Below are 25,963 nucleotides of genomic sequence, written 5' to 3'. Positions count from 1 at the left end.
TTTGCTACTGATTGACATGTATAGGTTGCATAGTGTGACTAGAATGCAAATGTCCTTGCAGGTGAGATTTTTCAGTTTCCACAGGAGGCAAAGGGTGGAAATCAGTGCCTTAAGGACAGGGGTTATCTAAATACAGCAGCAGTAAAAGTTCTTGCCACAGTCTAACACAGTTCTATTAGCCTACGTGTTTACAGTCAAAGAAGACAGCATACAGTATTCCCAACTATCTTTCTCCCATTATCTGCTTTTGTTTCTCCGTCCTCAAATAAATCACAGATTTCCCAAACAGCTAGATGAAATCTTCTGAAGACAACACACACATATTCTGAGGCAGTTACCTGTTGAACTGGATGTATACGTATATATATTCTAACCTATGTACTCTGATTGCTAAAAAATTTTAAAATGTTGCTGAGAATAAGTGATTATAGTCAGGTATAATTTATTCAGGTTACTGCCATCATTTACTGAATGCAACAATACTTCTCTCATCTGTATTTAGTGAGAATTTTAGTTCATAATCAAATTTATGCTGCATTATGTTACTACCATTTTACTCTCTATACTGTTGATGCTAGAGGAAATCAATTGTACTTTAATAAATATATAAGAAACTTGCTACTGTGAGAAACACTGTAGCCAATAACTTAGGCTCAGGCAAGGATCTCAGTGAAGCAGTAATTTATTCGCGACTGCAAGGGTGAGTGTCCCACAAGCAGGAATACGCCTATTAGTCACATAGTACAGTTTATATACTTTCTTTCTCGACAACTGGGACACTCCTGTTTCCCCACTGAGTGGGTAATCCAGGTTCACAACCTATCCAATGCTTCACAGACAATGTATGGCATTCAGTTGCCTTTCTATTCAGAAGTGAATATATCCTGAGAGCACTCCATTAATTACGCTGTTATTGCAGTCTAAAGATTTACTATTTGAATGCCCAATTTCATCATCACATCCCTTCCCAACAAGTTAGTCCCTGCCTTGGGTACATACAGTAATTGCCCAGTGATCATTTTATCCCCTAGTCTCAGCTTGGTATCCCCCAAAAGTGGCACTGTTATCCCAGTCCCTTCTACCCCCATCACTTTTAGGGTTTCATTAGTTAATTTAATCCCTGATACTTTACAGGCCAGTAATAACCTAGCTGCCCCAGTGTATTGGGTTTGATGGCAACGTTCTGGGGGAGGGCTGTAATAAACATTGTATAATAAGTTTGTTAATCAAACCAGTGGGATAGCCTGTGGGGGCTGTTGCAACCCTGTATATAGCAAGAAATACTGTTGAGCAGGCAACACCCTGCTAGCTGATGCTAAGTATGAAATGTGTTAATTTGATTCATGTCAGTATTATGAGATGTGTTCTTTTGATCCATGTTAGTATAGAACAATGATGGCATTACATGGTGAAATGTAACTTTTAAGCTAAAAGAAAAAAGGAATACCAGTGTGCTCTTCTTTTGAACCATGTGAAGGAGGGAACAGGGGGCCAGCAATGCATGTTAATAAAGATAAGGGGGAACAAGAACTGCTGACCCATAAGAAGTTGCCCAAACCCTCTGGCACCCAGCCAAGAAGATAAGGTGAAGGGAGGAGTTGAAGGACGACTGAAGGACAAAGACTGAGAGGAAGACTATGAGCCTTCAACATGAGCGACCCCAAAAGGGACCCCCAGAGACTGATGCGCATGCGTTCAGGGCCAAGATCAGATTTTGGGAACTAATTATAATAACCCTGCCTTTTCTAGAAATAGTGATGAATATGTATTAGGTTAGAAGTATAAAAAGTCAGCTGGCTGATGTGACAATGTGCGTCTTGGTGGAGCAGAGACTCCCGGCACACCCAGAGCTGTTTGCTTGCCTCTGTTTGCTTAATGAATTACAAACTTTAATTAGAATCCTATTTGGGACTCAATCATTTATCACAGGGCTGCAGTGGCAGCCCCCGCAAGAAAAATCCAGAAGCCTCCCCGTGGCAGATAATGGACAATTTCAGCCAGCCCCAAGGGGGTCCACCGCTGCCCAGAGCAAAGCCATGAGCAACACAGTCTGTGCCTCTGTGAGAGCACATCCAAGAAAACGAAAACAAACAAACAAAAACCTGCTGCTCAACAGCAGCTGGGAGAGTGAGGAGCGAGAAACCTCCCCGCAGGCACAAAAGTCAGCACAGAAGCAGGGGGACAAGGCACTCCAGGCGCCGGAGCCGAAGCCCCCCTGCGGCCTGTGGAGAGGCCCCTGGTGGAGCAGGCTGTGTTGTGTCATCGTATCCCCTCCGGCCCCCGCTCCCGCTCCTCCGGCCCTTCCCGGTACTGACCAAACACCACAGTAAATATACCATAACTTATAGACTGTTACTTAGATATGTATGAATAGAAATGTTGTTTTTGCACAGTTACATCGTTTAGAGGGAAGGAATGTGGTATTGTGATAAGTGATAAGAAAGCTTAGCAGGAGAACCTTGTAAAATGCTGACACCAGGACTCCTTAGAACAATTAGGTGAAAATCACAGTGTCAAATCAAGTCAAATAAGTGAAGAAACATTACCACTTCAAACAGTAAAAAAGTCAAAAGAAATTTGAAGTTTAACAGGCTGGCAACTGTAGGCTATGCATTGTCTGTGAAGTATAAAATAGATTGTGAACCTGGATTGCCCACTCAGTGGGGAAACAGGGGAGGGTCCTATCATCAAAAAGTATATAAACTGTACTATGTGACTAATAGGTGCACTCCTGCTTGTGGGACGCTCACCCGTACAATCGCGAATAAGTTACTGCTTCACTGAGATCCTTGCCTGAGCCTAAGTTATTGGCTACAGAGTGTTTCTCACAGATAATGCCTACATCCTCTTTCCCTGCTCATTCAACTTCAAACAGCTCTGTCCAACAGTACATACCACACCTTCAGTAACCCTTTTTAACACTTCTTTCTCCAGTCTGTACTTTCACTAAAGCCTCAGTCATTGGTCAACTTAATTCCACACCTTTCTCCCTCCAGGATGCTGAAACAATATATCAGCATACCGTATTTCATCCCATTTTCCTTCTCTTCTCCTTCTTCCACTCCGGATATTCCTTCCTGAAGTGGTCAGCTTGGCCACACTTCAAAACCTGTCCCTGAGCTTTCCTTGCCTGCCAGTCCTTCATCTCTCTTCCTCTCCTTTCCATCTTGGCCCTGACTCCCTGCTCTCTGCTTTTCCTTCTCCCCTCCCCTCTGGACATGCATCTTCAGGGCCTCCCACAGGAGGGCCCCCCAGTGACTGTTCACTCCATCCTCCCACCCTCCAGAACCCCCCAATGTATCTGACCAGGCTCCAACCACAAAATGAACATTCAAGGGACCTTGAGACACCGGGACTCACCCCCAAGCACTCCCCCACCCCGACCTCATGTCTCCCACATGACGCCTGTGCTGCACATTATCACCACTCCAGCCAGGATCAGCAGATGGACACCCCTGCTCTGCCAGTATTACCCCCAGTCCCAGAGGATGAACTCCTTCCCATTCTTGTATAGCAGCTCCCCTCCTGATCATTCCTATTCCTTCCCCTGTAAAAAACATACTTAGTATAGACATCATTTCCCTGCAATAGTGTAAATTACGCCCTAGGAACTGGTCTAATTGTTCAGCTAGCCTGATGGGGTCCTCAATTAAAGACTTCATCTTCTTAAAACTCCTAACACCTCTCTGCCAGTAAGGAGACTGAGGAGTTCACCTAGGAGGATACAGTTAGTGTTAGTACTGTTAGTATCAGGGAAGGCAAAATTCTCAATATCTCTCCTACCTTGTTCTAATTCTTGCCAGAGCCTAGAGTACACTCCTTCTCTAGGGACAGTGTTAATTACAGTCCCTCTCTCTCTTCCTGGAGCGACTGCTGCTGCCACCTGTGCAATATGAAGATTATAGGGAGCATAACTTGGCTCCTTCTCCAGAAAAAATGAATCTTATTATTTACATATAAATTTAAAGCCTGAATTTTCATCAGACCCGTATTTTGGCCAAAATACTGCTGTTTCCTTAATTGCTTCTTTTGTCCAGACTGATACACAATATTTAACCTTTTTTTTTTTTATCATCTCTAATTTTGAGATTATTTTTCCAATTTCATATTCTTCAGGAAGAACTGTTGGTGGGCACTCCCGCAGGGATATCTCCCTGTCCCCTGGAACTCGTATTTCCCATTTTTCCTAGCCCTTGTCAGTGTGCTGCTACAGAAATTTCCTTCCTGCAGAGTACCACACACTAATGTTCTGACTCTGGAAAATGGGGGTGTACTGCCAAGCACTTTACCATGCAAGGGGTACCACACACCTATGAGTTTATCAGATTCCCTGGTGTACTCCCAAGCACTTCCCCATGCAAGGGCTACCGTACACCAAATTTCCCTGGTGTACTGCCAAGCAATTCATGGTGCAAGGGTTTACCATACACCAAATTTCCCAAGACTCTTCCTTTCTCTCTATAATCTCACCCTTCATCCATCTCCGGCCACGCCCCTCGTGGAGCAACAGAACTGTGGATCACGACTCCACACTCACTTCGTACAAAAGTACATCTCAATCACACGTCAAACAGTCTCACCCCACCCCCGAGGCAATACTTACTATTTCTTACCTTGGTCTGTGCACAGAGATAACGGATCAATTCTTAGACCCGGAGTGCCTACCTTCTTCCCTTCCTCACTACTTCATGAATCCTGCCTCTTTAATCAGTTTCAGGCCCTCTGTCAGCTCTCCACAGAACCCCCACCATCAAGCACAGGACCACTGAAATCAGTGGGGCATGCCTTCCTGCTGCAGCAGTAGCAGTAGGTGACTGGCTCCTGGACAAACCCCCAGATTTTGAGAAACACCCTGTAGCCAATAACTTAGGCTCAGGCAAGGATCTCAGTGAAGCAGTAATTTATTCGCGACTGCAAGGGTGAGCGTCCCACAAGCAGGAATACGCCTATTAGTCACATAGTACAGTTTATATACTTTCTTTCTCGACAACTGGGACACTCCTGTTTCCCCACTGAGTGGGTAATCCAGGTTCACAACCTATCCAATGCTTCACAGACAATGTATGGCCTTCAGTTGCCGGCCTGTTAAATTTCAAATTTCTTTTGACTTTTTTACTGTTTGAAGCGGTAATGTTTCTTCACTTATCTGACTTGACACCGTGATTTTCACCTAATTGTTCTAAGGAGTCTTGGTGTCTGCATTTTACAAGGTTGTCTGTTAAGCTTTCTTATCACTGCAAGCATATCTCAATCTTTCCCTCCAAACAACGTAACTGTGCAAAAACAACATTTTTATTCCCACACTACTAAAGACAGTGTACTTGACCATCAACAAAAATGAGAAAAGAGTGGAAAGGTGGTAAAACAAAAGGGGGAAAGAAAAGGGGAAAAGGCAAAAGTGAAAGGGGGTAGGGGAAAAATGAAAAGAACCATAAACCTTGAAGGATAGTTAAAAACGTACTCATTAGAACAACCTCTGTTGTAATGATTTCCACACACTACTCTTAAGTATCTATGGCACTATTACAAAGTATCTACTTCACTTTCCAAGTTACAATCAAAGTAAAATCACGTGTTACAACATCATTTTACTTACCAAGGACCACAATCACAAACCTCCTACTGTAAAAAAATTGATTTGTGTTTGTATGTAAACACACACACATTTTAATAAGAATTTGATTAACAGCCAAGTAGGAAAATAGCACTATTCAACAGCATCATATTTTTTGTAATTATTTCAGGAAATGATAGGAGGAAAAATTTTCATTCTATAATACAAATTACTTAAAAATAAATACCTTCAAAATGAAAAAAATGTAGAAGTATGATTTTAAAACTGTATATAAAATTATACATAAGTGCCTTTTCTAACAAGCATTTACACTGAAATTAGGTAGATATTTACAGGGGACACGAAATGACAAGACACTAAACATTCAGGGACTTCTAAGTAGTCTAATCTACCACGTCGTACTAAATATTATACCAAATATTCAACAAAAAAAGCTTCACAGTCAAGAAAAATCTCCCATTTTCTTTATTTCAGTTATGAGACAGAAGACAAACAGTGGAGGAGAGTAACGATTAGACAATCGGCAATATAAAAACCCTGGTATTGGTCACTTTCAGGCACTTTCTCTGAAAATAACAGTTTAACTATTAAAAAAAAAAAAAAAAAAACACCTCTCTAACACATTAGCTTTTTTAAAATTAACCATGCTTTTAACTTTCTGAAAATGAATCATCATTCAACTTTACTGGAATATTTACATTACTATGAGCTGGACCTCAAGGAGAAATAAGCATCTCAGATCACCTTGCAGAATGCTGAAGGCTGTCACATCACAAAAAACTCTTCAAAATGGCATTTTAAAGAAGTGTATATAAATCAAGTTTCTCAAGTAGTTAAGAAGTTGCTAATAAATAAAATAACTGGTTAATTTCTAACCATGGGGTTATAACGAGCTTGATTTTTCTAACCTGTCCTGAAGGCACCAGGTTCACAGCATAGCTCTGTCTGTCAATTGTACCTCCTCGAGGAGATAATGCGGCAAAGACACTGTTCAGCGCAGCGTCAAACCAGCCCATCTGTGCCAGCGATGGAAGCAGCACACCAAAGGCAATGAAAACAAAGATCAATGGCTTGAGCTGCAGGTTGGGATACATGGTAAGAGTCTGAATGAGGAATGTCATACCCAACCCAAATATACTTTAGCGCTGAAAAGATATAACGTTCTTCAAAGTATACTGAAGCTTTAATCTAAATAACCTTAGGGTTGCTTTTTACATCACCAGCTTTCATCAGAGCCTTAATAGCTCTGGCCCTCATCTCGAGCTCCAGGAGCTCCAGCTGCTGTGCTGATGGCTGAACATCTTCCGATGGAGGAACAGCTACGCTTGCCATTTTGGACTCCTTTGGGCTAGATTCTGCCAACCCCAGTATCTCATTCACACTTTTCTCAATGTCCTTCTGAAGATCATCTATCTGACCAGCTCCACTTCTGATGGTGTTTTCTTGCACATCTGAGCCGTTGTCTTCATTGCACGGACCTTCTATATCACTATCATATGCATCTGCGTTTATGCTGAGGACATCACTATCTTCTCCTTTGCCTGTAACACAAATGTAACAATCATATAGCAACCTAACAGAACAATTTTTCTTTCAACTTACAAAATCACTACTGCTTAAAGCACTTCTCTGTAGATTAAGGGTGGCAAAAACATCTGTGAATTTGAGACAACTAATTCCTCCTCTTTTTCTTCTTAATCTTTTAAGGCTGATATAATTTAGACAAGTGTTAATGCATTTTTATGCCAATTTAGAAGAACATACAATATTCCAAAGCTGTAGTACCAGGAAAATTTATTCCATCATATGGAGTAACACGATCCATTTTCCCAAATTAAAAAGCCATAAGGTTTTATATCACAAGGAAGTTTCTGCAGTGCAGAATTGATTATTGTTATCTTTAAAGCAGGCTTACTTTGCAAAATGCAATTTTAAAAACACTTCAAAATTATTTTCTTATTCTAAAAGAAGTGGGACACTATGTCAAGCAGAATACTGAAGATTAACAGAAAATCTTATTACATTATAACTATTCAGAATCTACCACACAACTACTTCAGACATATTAAACTCCCATCAGTAAAAACAGGGAAAGTTACGGTATACACTTTTAATGCTGGCAAAAAGTTGGGAGTTTACTAAGAAGAGCAATTAGATGAGGCAGTGCTAATAAGATAAAAGCCAAATTCTGTCAGAGCTCAAGTAACCAATCTTACTATAGGGAGACTACTGCTTTTGACACCTTGGCCTCAGAAATTATTAGTGCATTGCCAACCTTTGTATCTTTGGAAACTTACCTTTCATTGCTTCAAATGAAGAATTTATAACCAAATGATGATAAAGTTACTGACTTTAAGGGCTTTATAATTGATTTTGGTTGCACCACTGTCCAGAAGTATAGCTGTGTTCCTTGTTAATTAATATTGAGGGCTTAAAGACCTGTATTTTTGAAATAAGTATAATTTCTTATCATAAATATTTGAAGAAAGTTGTCGTTCCTATGTAAACTACTGTAAGCCATAATAATCCTCTATAGAGAAAAATATTTAATAAATATTGAGACAGTACTGCAAACCTGTTTTTTGTTTTTAATTTATCTAATTCCCCTTTAACAATACGGAAAACCATGAAGGCAATCAAACCAGGCTCAGCAGTGCACTCTGACAATGTTAGCAACTATGGAAAAAAATAAAATGTGAAATTCCATCTGAAAATAGGAGAATACTTTTTTTTTTTTTTTTAAACACACCATGAGGGTTGTCAAACACTGGCACAAATTGTCCAGAAAGGCAGTGGAGTCTCCATCCTTGGAGACACTCAAGACACAGATGCGTAGGATCCTTAGCAGCCTGCTCTTGCTACCCCTGCTTGGGTATGGAGATTGGGTTAGATGACCTCAAAGGTCCCTTCTAACTTAAACCCTTCTGCAACTCTGTGATTATTAAAATTAATATTTCCATGTCTGGCTTTAAAACATTCTCTTTCACTGAACTGTGTTTTGTTGGTTTAGTTTGTTTGTTTTGGGGGAGGTGCAATTGTTAGTTTCATCTATCCACAGTTTTAGTTCCTGAATCACGAATCTGCAGGGCTAGAAGCATCGCTGATTTGCAAGTATTGCTTTCAACAACTAAACAACTGACATGCTGGAAACCCAAGTACTTTCTCTGTGACTACTATCTTTGAACATCAGGCACTGAGAAGCCTACAAAGGTTCAAATTATTAAAAAGCACTTATAATGTAGTTTAACAAAGCATGGACCTATGACTTCAGTTATCTTTAATTATCTTCCTGTCATTGGCTTTTTTACTCAGATGCTCACATTTACTGTTTTATTGTTCCAAAAATTTTGGAAATAACTTTGTTGATAGTTCTCCACGCTCCTTTGAGGACATATTTCAATTCCAATATGAACAATTATCCCCCCTTTCTAAAAAGGGTAAAGAATCTTTGAAATGATATTTTTAGAAGTCTTTGTTCTGTTCTGTTAATGTTTCAGTGTCTTTTACTATATAGAAAATATTAAAAAAAAAAAAAAGCAAAGAAAACATGAGACTGTTCTTGAAAACTCAAGGACGAAGCAGAGAAGAAAAACCTTTCGAAAAGCTATTTTTCTTGGCTTTTAGGACATTCCTGCTATCCTGGGAGTATGAAAAAAATTAAATACTGAATACTAAGGAAACAATAAATGCACTTTCCCTGCTTAAAAAAATGGGGGAGAAGGGTGGGAGAAGCAGAGAAACCTTTTTTTCATGTAACTTGAGAGGTTTTATTTATTCAGTACTAAAGATATATATATTTTTAAAATATCTGTATATTTAAAAAAATACTTTCAGTTCCTTACTACTGATAGACTATGACTTAGGATAACATTTTGTCCCTGTTTTGGAATACAGCACATTACCTTGCCTGAGAATTCACTGCTGATTCAGGGTGTTGCACCATCATCAGCCATGACCCTCCAGCACCTCATAACACTGTTTATAGTAGAAAACTGCAAAAACTGCACACCATGCTTCAGAATACATCAGATGCGGGAAATACACAGCTAATGCATGCAGCATCTCCAACATGCTCATCAAAGCTGTTAAGAAAGTATCCAGATCTGGAAAATGCAGGATTAGCCACATAAATAAAGTTTACAAAGAATTTTTGGTCTTCAATTTTGTAAAATAAATCACAATTTACAAGCCTGAAGCACAAATGATTCCAAAACTATACAAAATCTTCACAGCAGTGCATAAAAAGTACTCATATGAGATGAGCATACCAGAACCTTCTTCAGTCCTAATTGGTTTTGCCATGTTTCGACTGTAACAATAGCTTCAAGGTTAGTATTTCAATTTCATATGCAGTCTGACCCATTTCTTATACTAAAAAAACAACTTTGTACACTATCATCTCAACTCTACCCTGCAAGATACAACATACGCGAAAGATCAGAAGTAATGAGAATCAACAGGATAAGGAAATGGAAATTCTTCTGTCTTGCACCAGTCAGTATTTACTTAACAAGCTGCTCAGCTGAGCAGCATTTCCATCGATCAAAAACCAGGTGCATGAATGGATCCCAACCTGAAAGTTACTTCCTGAATATGTTCATATTATCTCATTCACTGCCAAAGGTGTGTACTTCGTACTGGGCCTGGCTGGACAGGTGTCAATTTTCTTCACAGATGCCCCTATGGTGCTATGTTTTGGATTTGATATCAAAAGTGTGTTGATAACACACCATTGACTTGACTACTGCTGAAAACTGCTTGCCAAGCCTTGAGGCTTTCTCTGCTTCTCACTCTGACCCCATAGCAAGAAGTAGGTTAGGGACAGGCAAGAGGCTGGGAGATAAATAGAGCCAAGGCAGCTGACCCAAACTGACCAAAGGGATATTCCATATTATATGACGTCACGCTCAGCAATAAAATTTGGAGAAAAGAAGGGGGAAAGGGTGATCTGCAGTTATAGCATTTGTCTTCTCCAGTAACTGTTATGTGGTGAATAAATTTCTTATTTTGCATTCCTTGAGTATGCAGCTGTGTTTTACATATTAAAATGTCTTATCTTGACCCAAGAGTTCTTGCTCTTCCAATTTCCTCCCCCCACTACTGGTGGAGGAGTAATTGAGCTGCTCTGCGGTGTTTAGCTGATAGCTGGGGTTAACCCAATGCAAAACTCTGTGTGGTACTGGTAAGATATTAAACAAACAAGTCATTTAAAGCAGCCTTGGGTTCCATTCAGAATTTGGGCCTTCCAAAACTGCATAATACACAGTATTCATACATGCCTACTTGCCTACAAATGTTGTTTAATTAGCTGGTGGGCTGCATTTCCTTTTTTTTTTTTTTTTTTTTTTAACTTTACCCAGTAATAGAGCTCATGTTTGGCATTTCTCATTACCTTTTTTGTTTTGGTAACTTTTACTTTTTCCTTCAGCTACATTTGTGAAATTCATTCTAAGATGTTTTGTGTTTTGCTTTTTTTTTAACCTCTTTTGTTTAACCCCTCAATCTGTTTTTTTCCACAGCATCATAAGCTGCAGAAGAACAATGATTAGAATCACATTTTATCATTTATATTGATACTCTCATAAACTCTTTAAAGGTAAGATCTGGAGTGAAGTCACTGTTATAGCCCTAAGCCATTATGATACTCTGGCTGATAAAGTCAACAGTGAAGTAATCACAACAGTGAAGTAATCACCTGCGGTAGTCATCAATTCCCTTTGATAATACAAAAGTGGAAGAGATCTGCAGGAAATGTCATATCCAAGGTTACTCTATACAGTACAGCAGGCAACACTTACAGCATTCCTCACAAAGTCACAGAAATCTGCTCCTAAAAGTTATTATGTTATTATAATTATCTTCTCCACTTAATTTCCCTCACTAATTACCTCTCAAAAGAATATCCCTCATACAGTTCTTACATGATATATCTTTAAAGACAGCATTCTGAATTGTAAAACAGGAGTTGCAGGAAGCACGTAATGCTTCCACATGATCTTCACAGAAGAGAAATACAGCTTATAGGAGTTTGCAACATTCTCTGATTGGAAAAGCTATTTCTGATGTTACTAAATAGACATAGTCCAAATGAAAATAAACAGACTGAGATAGAAACACATTTGGTGCTTCACCTACAAAATAATACTGACAGTTGTTATATGCTGTTGTTTTAATGACTGGAATAAAACAAATACTGCTGCTGGTAAAGAAACAGTTTCCTCACACAACAATTACTCAAATGAGTACCACTAACTTAGCTACTTTTGTATTTTCTATTCTTCTAGTCATTGTAGTACCTGAATGTCTCACCCACTACACTCTGCATTTAAAAAGAAAAAATACACAAGACAAAACTTTCCCTCTAAGAGATCCAAAGAGCTGAGTACTTCTACTCTGCTTTACGCTACAAAATGCACCAGTCATCAGGAGTAGTGGGTGTTAAGCACTATTCCCAGAGATCTCAGCTCGGCACAATCAAAACAATCACATATCAAGACTGAATACAATGATTTAATTACAAGCATTTCTTTGGCAAACATTTAGTATAGCAGATTTCCATGAATGTCAAAACAGAGCACTCTTAAGATAATTTCAACGCAATGTAAAACTGACTCTCAGAGAATTCAGCAAATGGCAATGGCAGTACTAGCAATCACCTACATATCAAGATACTGAAATAACTGAAGTTCCTCTTCAGCCAATGAACTAGAAGAGAAAAGCCAAATGAACCTTGCAAGATTGTTCAATCTTGTTCTGGAAGCTAAATTACCAAACTCTGAAGAGCTACAGTTTGCTTCTAGCCACAAAAGCCTCCAGACTTAAAGTGCTGAGAAGCCAAATTTCCTACATCTTCTTCAGTGTTCCTTTCTGCTTTTATGGAATTGGGCCCAAGGGAGCAGTTGAAACCGTTCACCAAGTGATTTCTCTGAGGATGCATCTCTGTGATTGCAGGTACGGCTCAAGAGTTAGTAGTTAACTTGAACTAGTCACTGTCCAACATCATTCTAGTGGGAGGTGTCCTTGCTCATGGCAAGGGGGTCAGAATTAGATGATCTTTAAGGTCCTTTCCAACCCAAACCATTCCATGTTTCTATGACCAAGAGAGCAAAGTTTCAGCTTTCTCCACTACATACCTTGTTTTGATTCCTGACCTTCCAGTTTGTTGTCATCTCTTAAGGAAGAAGTAGAGTCTATACTGTTGTCCTGCCTGGAAACAAATGACACCACATTTTAAACTACATCTTTTACAACTTAAAAGGATTTTTCAAAGAAACATTAACTAAAAAGAAATTATGTGGTGGTAGTGTTGGTAATAGAAGATGAAATATACATTCATCCAATGAATATTGCTTAGTAAGTCTGATATTTATGATGTACTGTGCTTGTGCTGCGCTTAGAAAATACAAAATGTATGTGCAAAGATAGCATGAGAGAATGCACAGATTTATGATGAGGATTAAGTAGAAGGACTAAAAGAATGCCACACTTGCAAGGTGCCTAGATAACAGGGGCCCCTCGGACCCCCGGAACCGAGTCAAACCAACCTTACGGTTTGGACTGAGACCAAGGGCTCAGAGAGCATGCACAAGAAGATAAGGTGAAAAGTTCAGCTCTGATGAAGACATCTTACTTCATCCTGATGACCACCCAGATGGCCACCAGAGAGTACTACGCAAGCGAAGAAGGACTGATAAGATAATTAGCATACAAAGTGGGGCAGGGCGGAGCTAGGAAATAAATATGCATAGATGTGTTGCAAAACTTAATGCATATGTAATATTTTAGGGGATAAAAGAGAACATGAGTGAACAAGTCAGGGAAGTTAGATTTGGGTAGACATGCCCCTAACTTCCGGTGCCTAATAAAAGCACCTTCATATAATCACTTTGTGGATTCTGTGTCTTTGCTAATGCTAACAGTAGGGCAATAGGAACATGCTATCTCTAAGCATTTGAGAATGAGCTTTTCTTTGCTTTCCCTAGTAACCTGCAAGGATGAAGTAATTCTTTCATTACACCCCTCAGAATACCAATCCTCATTGATAGGCTCTCCCTAGAAGCTCACCCTAGAAGCTTGTCTCTAAAGCTTTTGAAAAACTACAGTTTCAGTTGCATTCAAATACTCTTTACTCTTTCCTTTTGAAATTAAAAAGCTGTTTTCATGAAGTTATTGTCACCCTACCACCACCACATCACATTTTCACGAATGGCTGCTTTTAAAAAGGAAATGCAACTTATCCATTAAGTTGTATTCAATATCCATGTTTATTTCTTCAATTTAAAGATTTCTACCCTTGACCTGTAAGGTTTCACCTGCTTTATGCAAGGGATAAGGAAAAGATACTTCTGTGAAACGTTCATGTCCTTCACGTATTTTGTACACATTATTTGGACAAATCATGAAATATACTGGGTAAATAAATGACAGCCCTCACAGAAGGACCTAGAATCACAGAAAAACTTAAATTATCATGTTTGACAAGCATTTTGACAATAGAATTGCCAGAATAGAAAGTCATTGTGGCATTGATTTCTTATGAATTAACATGCAACCACCCTGCCCCTTGGAGCTGAATAGCACTATAAAAATGATAGCAAGATTCTGGTATCACAGACTTAAATGTAATGATTTTAACAACTTGTTGTTCAGTAATGGCCTGAAGGCCATTTCTGTAATTGAATACAGATCTGTTTTCTGCAGGTTCTCAAAGATGTTTGGTGTGTGTTTTTTTTCCAGGTGTCCAATGACCATGTCAGGAGAGAAAACACCAGAATACTTCTCAACAACTTGGTCTGAGAGACAGAATTATTTTGATGGCTACTTCCTTTCCTATGGTATCAGAGGTTACAAATCAATTGACTCTGTGTTTCTCCTATGTTTGCACCCAATGCAACATAAATATGTATGCAATAGTGCAATAATAAGTACAATGTGCCCACAGAAAACAGTTACACCATACATGAAGAAAGATTTTAAGTGTTCTTCACTTTAAGTAAGGAACCTCCAAAATAAATTTACTGCTCAACATTATTATAATAAAATATGAATTATTTACTGTGATGCATTTTTCTCAAAACATCTCAGTAGCGTGTATCCTTAAAATTTGCTTTCCTGCTTAGTCAACTCAAGAAGTATTTTCCCAATCCATTTCTGACAGACTTGCCATTCCCAGGCAGGACTGAATGCAAACTACATGTTCAAATAGGTATGCTGAACAGGAAGTTGTGTACACTTGCTAACCCCTTCACAAAATCATTTAAACTTTGCCTCTTCACAACTAGTTGCTCATTTATTTTCTATTTGAGTCATCAATCTTGTACCACAAAGGCCACAGATGTTGCAAGATTGATTACAGCCCTCATATGCTAGATGTAAAATAAGCTGAGGAATTCTACAAATAAATTAGTTTTGCTCTATGTGACAGTTTAGACACGTTAACCAGAGTCTCAAACTTCCCAGTGTGAAAACATGACATTACCATTTATTAAGTGGATCAGCAAAGGGCAGGCTGCAAGAAAAAGTTTTGCACACACACATACATAGTTAGAGATAACTGAGATCCATCATAATTACCAGTCCCCTGAGCCTGGGGAGCCTAGCCCAGGAGAAATCACAGAATGGTTTGGGTTGGAAGGGACCTGAAAGATCATCTAGCCCCAGCCATCCTCCCTGTCACCACCCAGTGTCAGCTCCAGGCAGCAGTTTGGAACCAAACCTTGAATGATCCTACACTTTGAAGCATTGTCACAACTCCTGGGGAGTAACATTTCTCCTCCCATCTTCACTCCATTACTGGGAGGAGTTAAGCCAGATGTCAGCACAGACCACCAGTTAAACCTATACACAATGCTATCACAGCACATCTTCCCAGAAATTTCAGGTTTTGTTCTCCTGTCACCTGCTGAGCCAACTGAGTCATACTCAGTTGGTTGTGTTCTCCTGTCTGTGCTTTTAAAGATCTTGGGAGGAGAAGATTAACCTGATCAGCACAGGGGGATCACCCTGCCCAAGTTGCTCCGAGGGCTGTCAAAGGAAAGCAGCAGCCTGTTTGCCAGAAGAGAAACTGACTAAGGACAGTCAGCTAGCAAAATCACCTTATGGACTGAAGGGAGTTACTGCCCACACCAGCAGGGGGCTCCATATGGAACGCTGCGGAAGAACACTTCAGGATTGAGTAAAACTTGGAGATACGTTTAAGGGGACTGTGGGACTATGCAGGGCACTATCAGATGTTTAGAGGAAGGACCAAGGATGGTAAAAGGCATAGACTTAGGTAGATTGGTGAAGAACAAGCATAGGAAAACTTTTTTTTTCAGCATTTTTTTTTTATTTAGTCACTGAACTCCTGACCACAATCAGGTAGTGACTCCCCATAACACCTGCTTATCACCAAGAGCAAAAGCTGCTTAGGCTCCTCACACCCCATCCTCTCACACATGCATTCTTCATCCTTTTGAACTGACTAGTCACCTCTGCACTGGATAGCAACGTGTCTTTTAGCAATGTGTTACTGTCTGACCTTGCACGTGAATTTTCAGGAGGAAAGAAGGCAAGAAGTTTCACATTCAAGAAGGAAAGAAGGGTGATCATTGTGGGCGACTCCCTTCTCAGGGGAACAGAGGGCCCTATCTGTTGGCCTGACCCTACCCATAGGGAAGTCTGCTGCCTCCCTGGGGCCAGGGTCAGGGATGTTGCCAGAAAGCTTCCCAACCTGGTTCGCCCCTCTGATTACTACCCACTACGGACAGTCAGGCTGGCAGTGATAACATTGATGAGAGAAGCCTGAAGGCTATCAAACGGGACTTCAGGGGGCTGGGACGGTTAGTGGACGGAGCAGGAGTACAGGTGGTGTTTTCGTCCATTCCTAAAGTGGCTGGGAATGGTTCAGAGAGGACATGAAAAGCCCACCTGATAAACACGTGGCTCAGAGGCTGGTGCCAACACAGAAGTTTTGGGTTCTTTGACCACGGGGTGCTCTACTCGGCACCTGGCCTGATGGCCGCAGATGGGTCCCAACTGTCCACAAGGGGAAAACGGATCCTGGCCCAGGAGCTGGCAGGGCTCATTAAGAGGGCTTTAAACTAGGTAAGAAGGGGGACGGGGATGAAACAAAGCCTGTTGGAGGTGTGCCAGGGGGAACAGTGGCAAGGCTGGGGGAGAAGGCTAAGGCCCAGCTGAAGTGCATTTACACTAATGCACGCAGCATGGGCAACAAGCAGGAGGAGCTGGAAGCCATTGCGCAGCATGCAGGCTATGACTTGGTTGCCATCACGGAAACGTGGTGGGACCACTCTCATGACTGGAGTGCTGCAATGTCTGGCTACAGGCTCTTCAGAAGGGACAGGCAGCATGGAAGGGGTGGTGGAGTGGCTCTCTATATTAGAGAGTGTTTTGACGTCGTCAAACTTGAGGCTGGGAATGACAAGGTGGAGTCGCTATGGGTTAGGATCAGCGGAAAGGCCAACAAGGGAAGCATCCTGGTGGGGGTCTCTAATAGATCACCAAACCAGGATGAGGGGATGGATGAGGTGTTCTACAGGCAGCTGGCAGAAGTTGCGAAATCGTCAGCGCTTGTTCTTGTGGGGGACTTTAACTTCCCAGACATCTCCTGGAAACACAACACAGCCCAGAGAAAGCAGTCCAGGAGGTTTCTGGAGAGCGTGGAACTCTTCCTGACGCAGCTGGCTGGCGAGCCTACCAGGGGAGGTGCCCCGCTAGACCTTCTGTTCACTAACAGAGAAGGACTGGTAGGAGACGTGCTGCTCGGGGGCTGTCTTGGGCAGAGTGACCACAAAATGGTAGAGTTCTCGATACTCGGTGAAGTCAGGAAGGGGATCAGTAAAACCGCTGTCTTGGACTTCTGGAGGGCTGACTTTGAGCTGTTCAAGACACTGGTTGGCAGAGTCCCTTGGGAGGCGGTTCTGAAAGACAGAGGAGCCCAGGAAGGCTGGGCACTCTTCAAGAAAAAAACCTTAATGGCTCAGGAGCGGTCTGTCCCCACATGCCCAAAGACAAGCCGGTGCGGAAGAAGACTGGCCTGGCTCAACAGAGAGCTGTGGCTCGAGCTTAGGAGAAAAAAGAGGGTTTATAATCTTTGGAAAAGAGGGCGGGCCACTCAGGGGGACTACAAGGATGCTGCGAGGCGGTGCAGGGACAAAATCAGAAAGGCCAAAGCTCATCTGGAGCTCCATCTGGCCACTGCTGTGAAAGATAACAAAAAATGTTTTTATAAATACATCAATACCAAAAGGAGGACTAAGGAGAATCTCCACCCTTTACTGGATGCGGGGGGAAACTTAGTAATCAGAGATGAGGAAAAAGCTGAGGTGCTTAACGCCTTCTTTGCCTCAGTCTTTAGCAGCAAAACCAGTTGTTCTCTGGACGCCCAGAACCCTGAGCTGGTGGAAGGGGATGGGAAGCAGAATGTGGCCACCACAATCCACGAGGAAATGGTTGGCGACCTGCTACAGCATTTGGATGTACGCAAGTCGATGGGGCCGGATGGGATCCACCTGAGGGTACTGAGAGAACTGGCGGAGGAGCTGGCCAAGCCACTTTCCATCATTTATCGGCAGTCCTGGCTATCGGGGGAGGTCCCACTTGACTGGCGGCTAGCAAACGTGACACCCATCTACAAGAAAGGCCGGAGGGTAGACCTGAGGAACTATAGGCCTGTTAGTTTAACATCAGTGCCAGGGAAGCTCATGGAGCAGATTATCTTGAGAGTCATCACGCAGCACTTGCAGGGCAAGCAGGCGATCAGGCCTAGTCAGCATGGGTTTATGAAGGGCAGGTCCTGCTTGACAAACCTGATCTCCTTCTATGACAAGGTGACACGCTTAGTGGATGAGGGAAAGGCTGTGGATGTGGTCTACCTTGACTTCAGTAAGGCATTTGACACCCTTCCCCACAGCATTCTCCTCAGGAAACTGGCTGCTCATGGCTTCGACTGGCGTACACTTCGTTGGGTTAAGAGCTGGCTGGATGGCCGGGCCCAGAGAGTTGGGGTGAATGGAGTCAAATCCAGTTGGAGGCCGGTCACTAGTGGAGTCCCCCAGGGCTCGGTACTGGGACCAGTCCTCTTTACCATCTTCATCGATGATCTGGACGAGGGGATCAAGTGCACCCTCAGCAAGTTTGCAGACGACACCAAGTTAGGTGCGTGTGTCGATCTGCTCGAGGGTAGGAAGGCTCTGCAGGAGGATCTGGATAGGCTGGACCGATGGGCCGAGGCCAACGGTATGAAGTTCAACAAGGCCAAGTGCCAGGTCCTGCACCTGGGGAACAACAACCCCAAACAGCACTACAGGCAGGGAGATATGATGATACCACAAGGAGCTCTGAAGCCAATTTTCATCAAGGATTAAAATCACTCATTTGACAGAATCCTCATTGACTTCTCTGGTTCAAAGAAATGGCTGTGAAGTTACATATATCTATTTTAACAGGTACATAAAAATAAATTCTGAATTGGAATTCACACATCAAAAACTGTTGTAAAGTTTCTTCATGTTGTCTTGACAGTAATCACTGATTATGGTTGAAACATTCTTATAAAGACTACCTATGGTCCAAAAAAAAATTATTTGATCCCCGAAGTACTTTTACAGCACATTTTATATTTTGTTGTTGCTTTTCCAGAATTTGCCAGATTGGACTGTATTACTGGTGACCTGTCACGGTTTCATTTAATAGGCAGGCTTTCTGCACCATCCTGTGGCCAAGCAGATGTAGTTCAGTTCACGGATCAATTTAATTCTGTTTGTTAACCTTACTTACTTTGTTTATTTATGGGAAATATTTTTTACAAGTTATCTATACTGAGGTACAGATTTAAGAAAGGGCAGCACAAAATCATGTCTCCAAATAACTGGAGCAGAAGATATGTTAATCTAAAAGTAAGGCGTAGTATATAAATTTAAAATCCCTTTCTTTCATGCATATTAAATTTTCAAAGCAGAGTCATTTGCTCACATTAGACATGTGAACATATGATCACTGTAAATTATAATACTATGTTTCTTCTTTTAATACGTGTTTTATTACTACTGCCAATAATTTACTTTCAGTCCTCCTATTGGAGGTTATTTAAATAGCCACCTAAGGGAACATGAAAGAAACAGCTTAGGAACCTGCTTATAGCTTATGAATGAGATGAGAATGCCCACCTCTTTTTCAGGACATTAACTTGCTAAATCCTTTTAATTGTCTAACATTTAGTTGGAAAACTTGATATACATCATTACTCTTTTATTCCATTGCAGACTAACACAAACAGATATCTGAAGATTGCAGTTAAATATCTATAGATGGCTCACAGATAATCAAGCACATCTATTATAGCAGCCTTTTCCAGTTTTTGGTAAACATAGGCCCTGATACTGCATGGTTATTTCAGAATTTATAGCATTTAATTCTGAAGAAGCTGGTGACAAAATTTTACGTGATGATGGAAACAGCTGAAGCTTTTTCGGAGCTGAACTTTTTTAAAAAAAAAAAAAAAAATCCAGATTTCTGCTTTTGGTTAAAGAACATGTATAAACTGTAGCTCTGAAACACCCTGAACTCATAGAATAGCCTTCCTGAAATATAGCAGCACTGATCAGTGCTGCTATAGCATTTTTAGACTCAAAACGTGACACATTTTGGATGATAACTATTAACATTCTTTCCCCCCTCAAGTACTTTTGTAGAGACTGTCAGAGAAAGATCGCTCCTTTATTAAAGGAGTGACTTAATAATACAGTACACAAAAATTGTCTTTTTTTTTAAGAAAAAATAAAGTATTTTAAGAAAAGGTTAAAAATGTTGGCCTTTGCAAAACTAACAGATGTCAGCCTAAGAATGAGCAACTAGGAACCTCTGTACTTCAAACACTATACATTAATTTAACATCCCTGACAGGGAACACGGGAAAAGGCAAGTGTCAGCATTGCTTCAGCTGGAACAGGAATGATGGACCAGAAATAAGGATGCAAGGAACATGACACATCTCAGCTGAACTCAAAACACTGTTTACAAAAGTTAATGGATTTCATTGGGAAGGGTTTTATTCAACCTGCTCTAGTTCAACTGAAGAGCATTAACCGAAGTCACATTACCTCACTTTTGGTTGCAGGCTAGGACTGTGCATATGTTCAATTATCACAAGTTAACTGATGGGCAATAATGCCAGTGTAAATTTCAGTGATGTGCTTATGAAACATCTGATATTATCAAGTAAATAAGCCATGTTTAGAAGTGCAATACTTCCTAGCCGTAACAGCTCACTGTCATTCTACCAAAAAAAAAAACAATCATATAATTAAGGATATAACAATTGGGTCTTTCAACATTACAGTTGATCATTTTTTGTGAGAAATTCCAGTATCATTCAATATTTTAAAATTAAGCTTTGAACTGTTTTCTTTTACTCACTGACTGACTGATTCACCTCCAGTCTTGTCTCCTCCATCTCCATCCTCGTCAGTATCAGAATCAGCTTCACTCTTGCCTAGATATACACAATTTCAAACACGCAAATTTAGGCACCTAGTACAATTAATGCTACATAGTTAGCCTTACTTTTAATGATTAACTCTACTGAGATCAGAAAAGGGTTTTCTCCCCAGCTGAAACAGACATTGTAAAAATCAGACTTACACAGAAACAAAAAGCTTATTCATGAGATGCCAGCTAGCCACATTGTTGCCATTTTTCAGGTACACTGTATTATGGAAAAACAGAGAATAAATATTGCTACTACAATATTATAGGCACTAAAATAAAGCACAGGAGACAAGTAATATAAGGTACTCTCTACCACTCAAGATCCAGACGGCTCCACTTAATTGAGAAGATAGCAATTTGTTTACAAATGAATTCTATGGCCCTTAAATACCCAGTGTAATACCCAGTGTATCAATAAAATATTGATATGCTGGAATATCATATCAAAGTATACGTATTATGTGTCTCAGCAGAGCAAAGGCACGCACTAAAAAACCTTTAACTATATTGAATGTTCCAGTGCAATTGTTAATACAATTAAACTGGTATTACAGTACATCTGATTTCCCCTCTGGAGAACCAGGAGGCAACTTAATGCCAATTCAAGTAAAGCAATAGATTTCAAACAATGCTTCTAAATTTCTGTTTTTGTTTTACCATCCCTCAAGTCAAAAGCTTTGTTCTTAGTTTGAGTAATAGGGAAAGGAAGCTAGTATGACTGTGATCTGAATGTATCCCTAATACCTTCAGAATTACTGGATGATTTCACCCAAGATTAGAAGACCAAGACCAGCATATATATACATATACATGTCAGTACCTGGAAACATAGGCGCAGTTTAATGCAGACTACTTTTGTTTTCCTTATTCTCTCTGTGTACAGTGGTGCCTAAAAGTTGCTTTCATACCTTCAAGTATCTTCAAAAGTTTTTTTTCAGATAACAGCTCCAACTGCTCCAAGCAAAGCCTTTTGATTTCATCCATGGAACAGTTCTAAGAAGACAGATAAGACACACCACATGCCACTAAGATTTCTGAGGACAGAATAATTATGAAAGGTAACTAGTTCTCCAGCCCTGCTGAGAAACCCAGATTGCAAATCCTTTCTGACTTGCATTGATGCAACTATCAAAGAACATTAAGTAGGTGTGCCAACCACCAAAAATATTTTTTGTTTGTTTTGGTGTTCTTCTTGTTGTAAAAATTAAGCAATACATAGTATCAGTTAGTTGAGCTTTGCCTGAGAGTTTTCACTGCCACTATGACACTGAGCTATAGAAATAACAGAGTGCAAGTGTAAAGCATGAAACAGCAAGACAACAGCCCAGATCACTCCTAATTCTCCATCACTCAGGATCACATCAGCAGATGAATTACATAATTAAGTCTTCAAAGACCAAAGCCAATTGTTGAACCCAAGTTCATGAACTGAAGTGAACAGAAGTATCAACAAAGTGCAAACAGGAATCATACATCATATTGCATGCCCTAATGAAGAAACTGTAAGAAAAAAGTGATTTGTGATCCACTTCTCATGTTTGATACATACCTCACACTGAGTCCAGCTAGTTTCATATTTCTTGTACTTCAGGGTGTGCTCTTGGTGACATAGTGATAATTTCACGCTCTTAAATGAGCTATGTGCATTTATATGTACCAAAATTATTAAGTGTTGAGTATACTGTAACGTGCACCATCCTACTGCAGGCTAGGTTCTACAGCACTAGACAACTAGACAACTGCCTTTCCAATTCAATTATGCCTTTGCCTCCAGCCATTCTAGACCTCTTTTCTTCTTCCAAATATGAAAAATGGGTGAGACTGTAAGCAATTCAATAAGACTTTAAAATGAGTTAAGTCTCACCTCAGTTATAACCTGTCTCATAGATTTAGATAAAATTTAAGACAGAAATTGAAAAACTAAGTAACAAACACTGCACAAATGGCATTTCACCAGAACCCTCATTCCCCATATAGACTGTACACCTAGTTTGTTTTCACCAGGTCCTGCTGTTCACAACACTCAAAAAGCGTTATGTTCTAAGTCAGTAAAATTCTATAGGCACTACTGTTAAATTCCAGAGAAATAACAGCTTCCAGAAGTTGTTTATCAAGAAGAGTCTTTATGGCCTCATCTCAGACATTAATAACTTATAAAGAAATTTAGATAGCATGTATAATGTCTAATAAAGAGAAGTAAGACTTTTATTAACAAATCAACAAACTTGTTATTGAACACTACTGAATTCACTCCATGGAATTAGAAACTCCTTTTACATAAGAATAACCAGTACAGACAGACAGTACAAAAATAATCAGCCTGCATTCAGCTGCAGCTGAGCTTTGGAAACCGGAGTAAAATGAAGTGACTGTATCAAATCTTAAGTGTCTCACTTTCAGAGACTTTACAAAATCTTCATTTAAGAAGAACTCAGGCAGTTTTTAAGCTGGGTAGTCCACTAGACTTGACAGATGTGTTTTGTTACGCAAGCAATCAAGCTTGTGAAAAGCATACCATTAACAGTATAGCAGTACCTTTAAAATATCAGGCAGCATCTTCTGTAGTTTCTTCTCCCCTATGACACAGAAACACTGTTGAAGCATTTCTTTTTTGTCTGCTATGTAGAAACTAACTGGCTTGAGTGACACACTGAGATCTAATCCTCCTTCCTCTACATCACTGGGTTGTTCAGCTTCTTCCACTTTTTCTCCAGCTGGCACATTGCATTTTTCTTCCTAAACATGAAGAAGGCAAGTAGAGTTTTCATCTTCTAGTGAACTACAAAAGAAGGAAACTTAACACCTCACCTGAAATAGCAATAGTTTTTCCCTCACAATTACAAGGGACATCTTAAAGTAGACTTCTTTGTTTTAGCTTACAGGATAACTGCATTACAAGTTATGTTTTTGGTTACTGAAATAATTTTTATGCTAAAAGAAATTTTAAAACTTTCAAGAGACAAAAAGTATTTTTCAATATTAACTGTAAAGTATTATCTTAAAATACCTTGCTGCTACTTCTACATCAAAATATGCTTTAAGGCAGAATAAATCCATTTATCTGATTTCCTCTGCAATTAAATGACCAAGTCAATAATCTACAGATACCTTGCTATGAAATAAATTCACGTAAAATTCCACACGGCACAGTTTTCCAAGAAAAAAAAGTGAGTTTTGTATGAGAAAATATATTTTCCATATTAGAAAAGAACTGTAACATTAAAAATCAGATATAAATATATTTTGAAGACACATTCACTCATGATCGTGTGTCATGCAGTCATCAAAACTGGCTAGGACATAGAACAATTGTGATTTGGGTCATCTCTGAGCTTATGCCTCACATCACTTTGGACTCGGTCTGGCTAGAATGGAGTAAATTTTCTTCACAGCAGCTCACATCGTGCCATGTTTTAGATTTATGACTAAAACCGACGCAGGTAGCACACCAGTGCTTTAGCTATGGATGAGGAGTGTTTGTGCAGCAGTAAGGCTGCCTGTTTGCCCCACCAGCGAGTACCCTGCAATGAGCTGGGGAGGCACACCACCAGGCAAAGACCCAAGGTAACCATGGGGTATTCTGTGCCTACAACACCATACTCATCAACACAAAGGGCAGACGGGTGAAATAAGGGGTGAAATTTTTGTTCAGGAACCGGCCGGGAATCTGAATGCCCCTAGGAGGGCAGTGAGCAAGTATCATTGCATTACCTGTTCTGTTTCCCTTCTCTCTTCCTACGAATCCCTCCTCACCTGTTAAGTCGTTTTTACCTCAGCCCAGGAGTCCTCCCCCGCTTTTTCTCCTCCTCTCCCCTGTCCCACCGGGACAGGAGGGAAAAAGGGCACGGGGCCGCAGCAATCCCTCCCCACTCCTCCCAACACACCCAGGGCGCAGAACAACACCGCCAACGCACCGCGGGAGCGCCGCGGGCGGACTCCGCGCTCCGCCGCTTCCTCTCGCCGCCACCCACCCACGCGGCCGCCTCGGGGCAGCACGAACGGGAGCGGCGCCGCTTCTTCTCCTTCGACGACTTTCGGCCCGCCATCGCCTCCGCTACCAGGTCGAGAAGCGCCGTGAGGGGCCTCTGCCCCGCCTGCTTTCCGCCGGGGGCGGCCGCCCCTTCCGGGCCGCTAAGAGACCGCCCAAGCACCGGCAAAATGGCGGGCGCGGGCCACAGGCCCGTTGTATTCACCCCCACAGCGGCATTCTGCGCACTGCCCCCTGACTGACTGGATCTAGTGGGAAGCTATCAACCCCCAGCAGAAGGCAAGAGCTCTCTTCCAAAAATTCTCAAAAAATACCAACCCTGCGTTTCCCCTAGTGAATTTAGACAAAGCAAACTCGAATCAAGAGCACTGCTTTGAGTGCACAAGTTATTTGAGGGTTACTGATGTAGATAGAAGGCCAGCTTTGAGTTTTGTGCTAGGCACATGCCTGTTGCCAGCATCCTCTGGTCTAAAGACGTTGCACGGTGTGGTCCTGTCTTACTGTTTTTCCTGGGCATAGATTTAACATCCTTTCACTGAAGAGAAGCCTTAAAACAAAACAAACAGCTCTGCGGTGTCTTGTAACTTTTCTATTTTCACCTTACCTCCACTGCCAAACTGCTGCTACCACTGCACATCTCTATGGGGACACACTCCAAAGAAGATTCCTGTGGAAATGGAATCAAATGTTACCAACTTCTCTGTTCCCTCACACAGTGCAAAATTACAGAACTGCCAGATATCACAATAGTTTGTAGCAGAAGCTGGCCTTCTATCCAAACTTTTTCATGCAGCTTGATTTATCTTGATATGTACTGCTGCAGCCCCCAATTTAAGGATTTTTTGCTACTCCAAATCATTTCCCTGCAAATTAAATCTAAGTGCATTTTGTATCATCTCTTAATATACCAG

General features: G+C 40.9%; 1 protein-coding gene and 2 long non-coding RNA genes across 4 annotated transcripts in view; 2 read left to right on the top strand and 1 right to left on the bottom strand.

Moving 5' to 3' along the window:
• LOC118156641 overlaps window positions 1-14,623 on the top strand; it is a 36,284-nt gene extending 21,661 nt beyond the window's left edge. Inside the window, exons 3-4 of the long non-coding RNA XR_004746361.1 lie at window positions 12,385-12,526; window positions 14,312-14,623. This is a non-coding gene — a long non-coding RNA (uncharacterized LOC118156641). The remainder of the gene's footprint in view (window positions 1-12,384; window positions 12,527-14,311) is intronic.
• Window positions 1,083-2,082, top strand: LOC118156640. The gene is made up of 3 exons (XR_004746360.1): window positions 1,083-1,196; window positions 1,586-1,597; window positions 1,930-2,082. It is a non-coding gene; the product is annotated as an uncharacterized LOC118156640 (long non-coding RNA).
• Window positions 6,019-25,181, bottom strand: CAAP1 (caspase activity and apoptosis inhibitor 1). 2 transcript variants are annotated; one of them, XM_035310800.1, is made up of 6 exons: window positions 24,979-25,178; window positions 23,600-23,800; window positions 21,973-22,057; window positions 20,993-21,068; window positions 12,709-12,782; window positions 6,019-7,116 (listed from the first exon to the last, which is right to left on the bottom strand). In XM_035310800.1, exons 1-6 carry the CDS (start codon window positions 25,108-25,110, stop codon window positions 6,764-6,766), a joined length of 921 nt encoding a protein of 306 aa, XP_035166691.1. In that variant the 5' UTR covers window positions 25,111-25,178; the 3' UTR covers window positions 6,019-6,763. The 2 variants fall into 2 exon arrangements, with proteins under 2 accessions (XP_035166691.1, XP_035166692.1); XM_035310801.1 differs by lacking the exon at window positions 12,709-12,782 and having other exon boundaries at window positions 21,009-21,068; window positions 24,979-25,181.
• Window positions 25,182-25,963: the final 782 nt, after the last annotated feature.

The sequence above is a fragment of the Oxyura jamaicensis genome, chromosome Z (assembly GCF_011077185.1).
Source record: "Oxyura jamaicensis isolate SHBP4307 breed ruddy duck chromosome Z, BPBGC_Ojam_1.0, whole genome shotgun sequence".
NCBI classification, from domain to species: Eukaryota; Metazoa; Chordata; class Aves; order Anseriformes; family Anatidae; genus Oxyura; species Oxyura jamaicensis.
The sequence above is the reverse complement of the archived record's forward strand: the minus strand, read 5'-3'. Positions and strand labels throughout refer to the sequence as shown.

What these genes read in the sequence shown, in the direction of transcription:
- CAAP1 (XM_035310800.1), bottom strand. Translation starts at nt 25,110, where the DNA reads ATGGCGGGCCGAAAGTCGTCGAAGGAGAAGAAGCGGCGCCGCTCCCGT. An exon ending in TGCTGCCTGATATTTTAAAG is followed by an intron (nt 22,058 to 23,599) that starts GTACTGCTATAC and finishes CTGTCTTCTTAG; the next exon opens with AACTGTTCCATGGATGAAAT. An exon ending in GGAGGTGAATCAGTCAGTCA is followed by an intron (nt 12,783 to 20,992) that starts GTGAGTAAAAGA and finishes ATTTGTTTCCAG; the next exon opens with GCAGGACAACAGTATAGACT.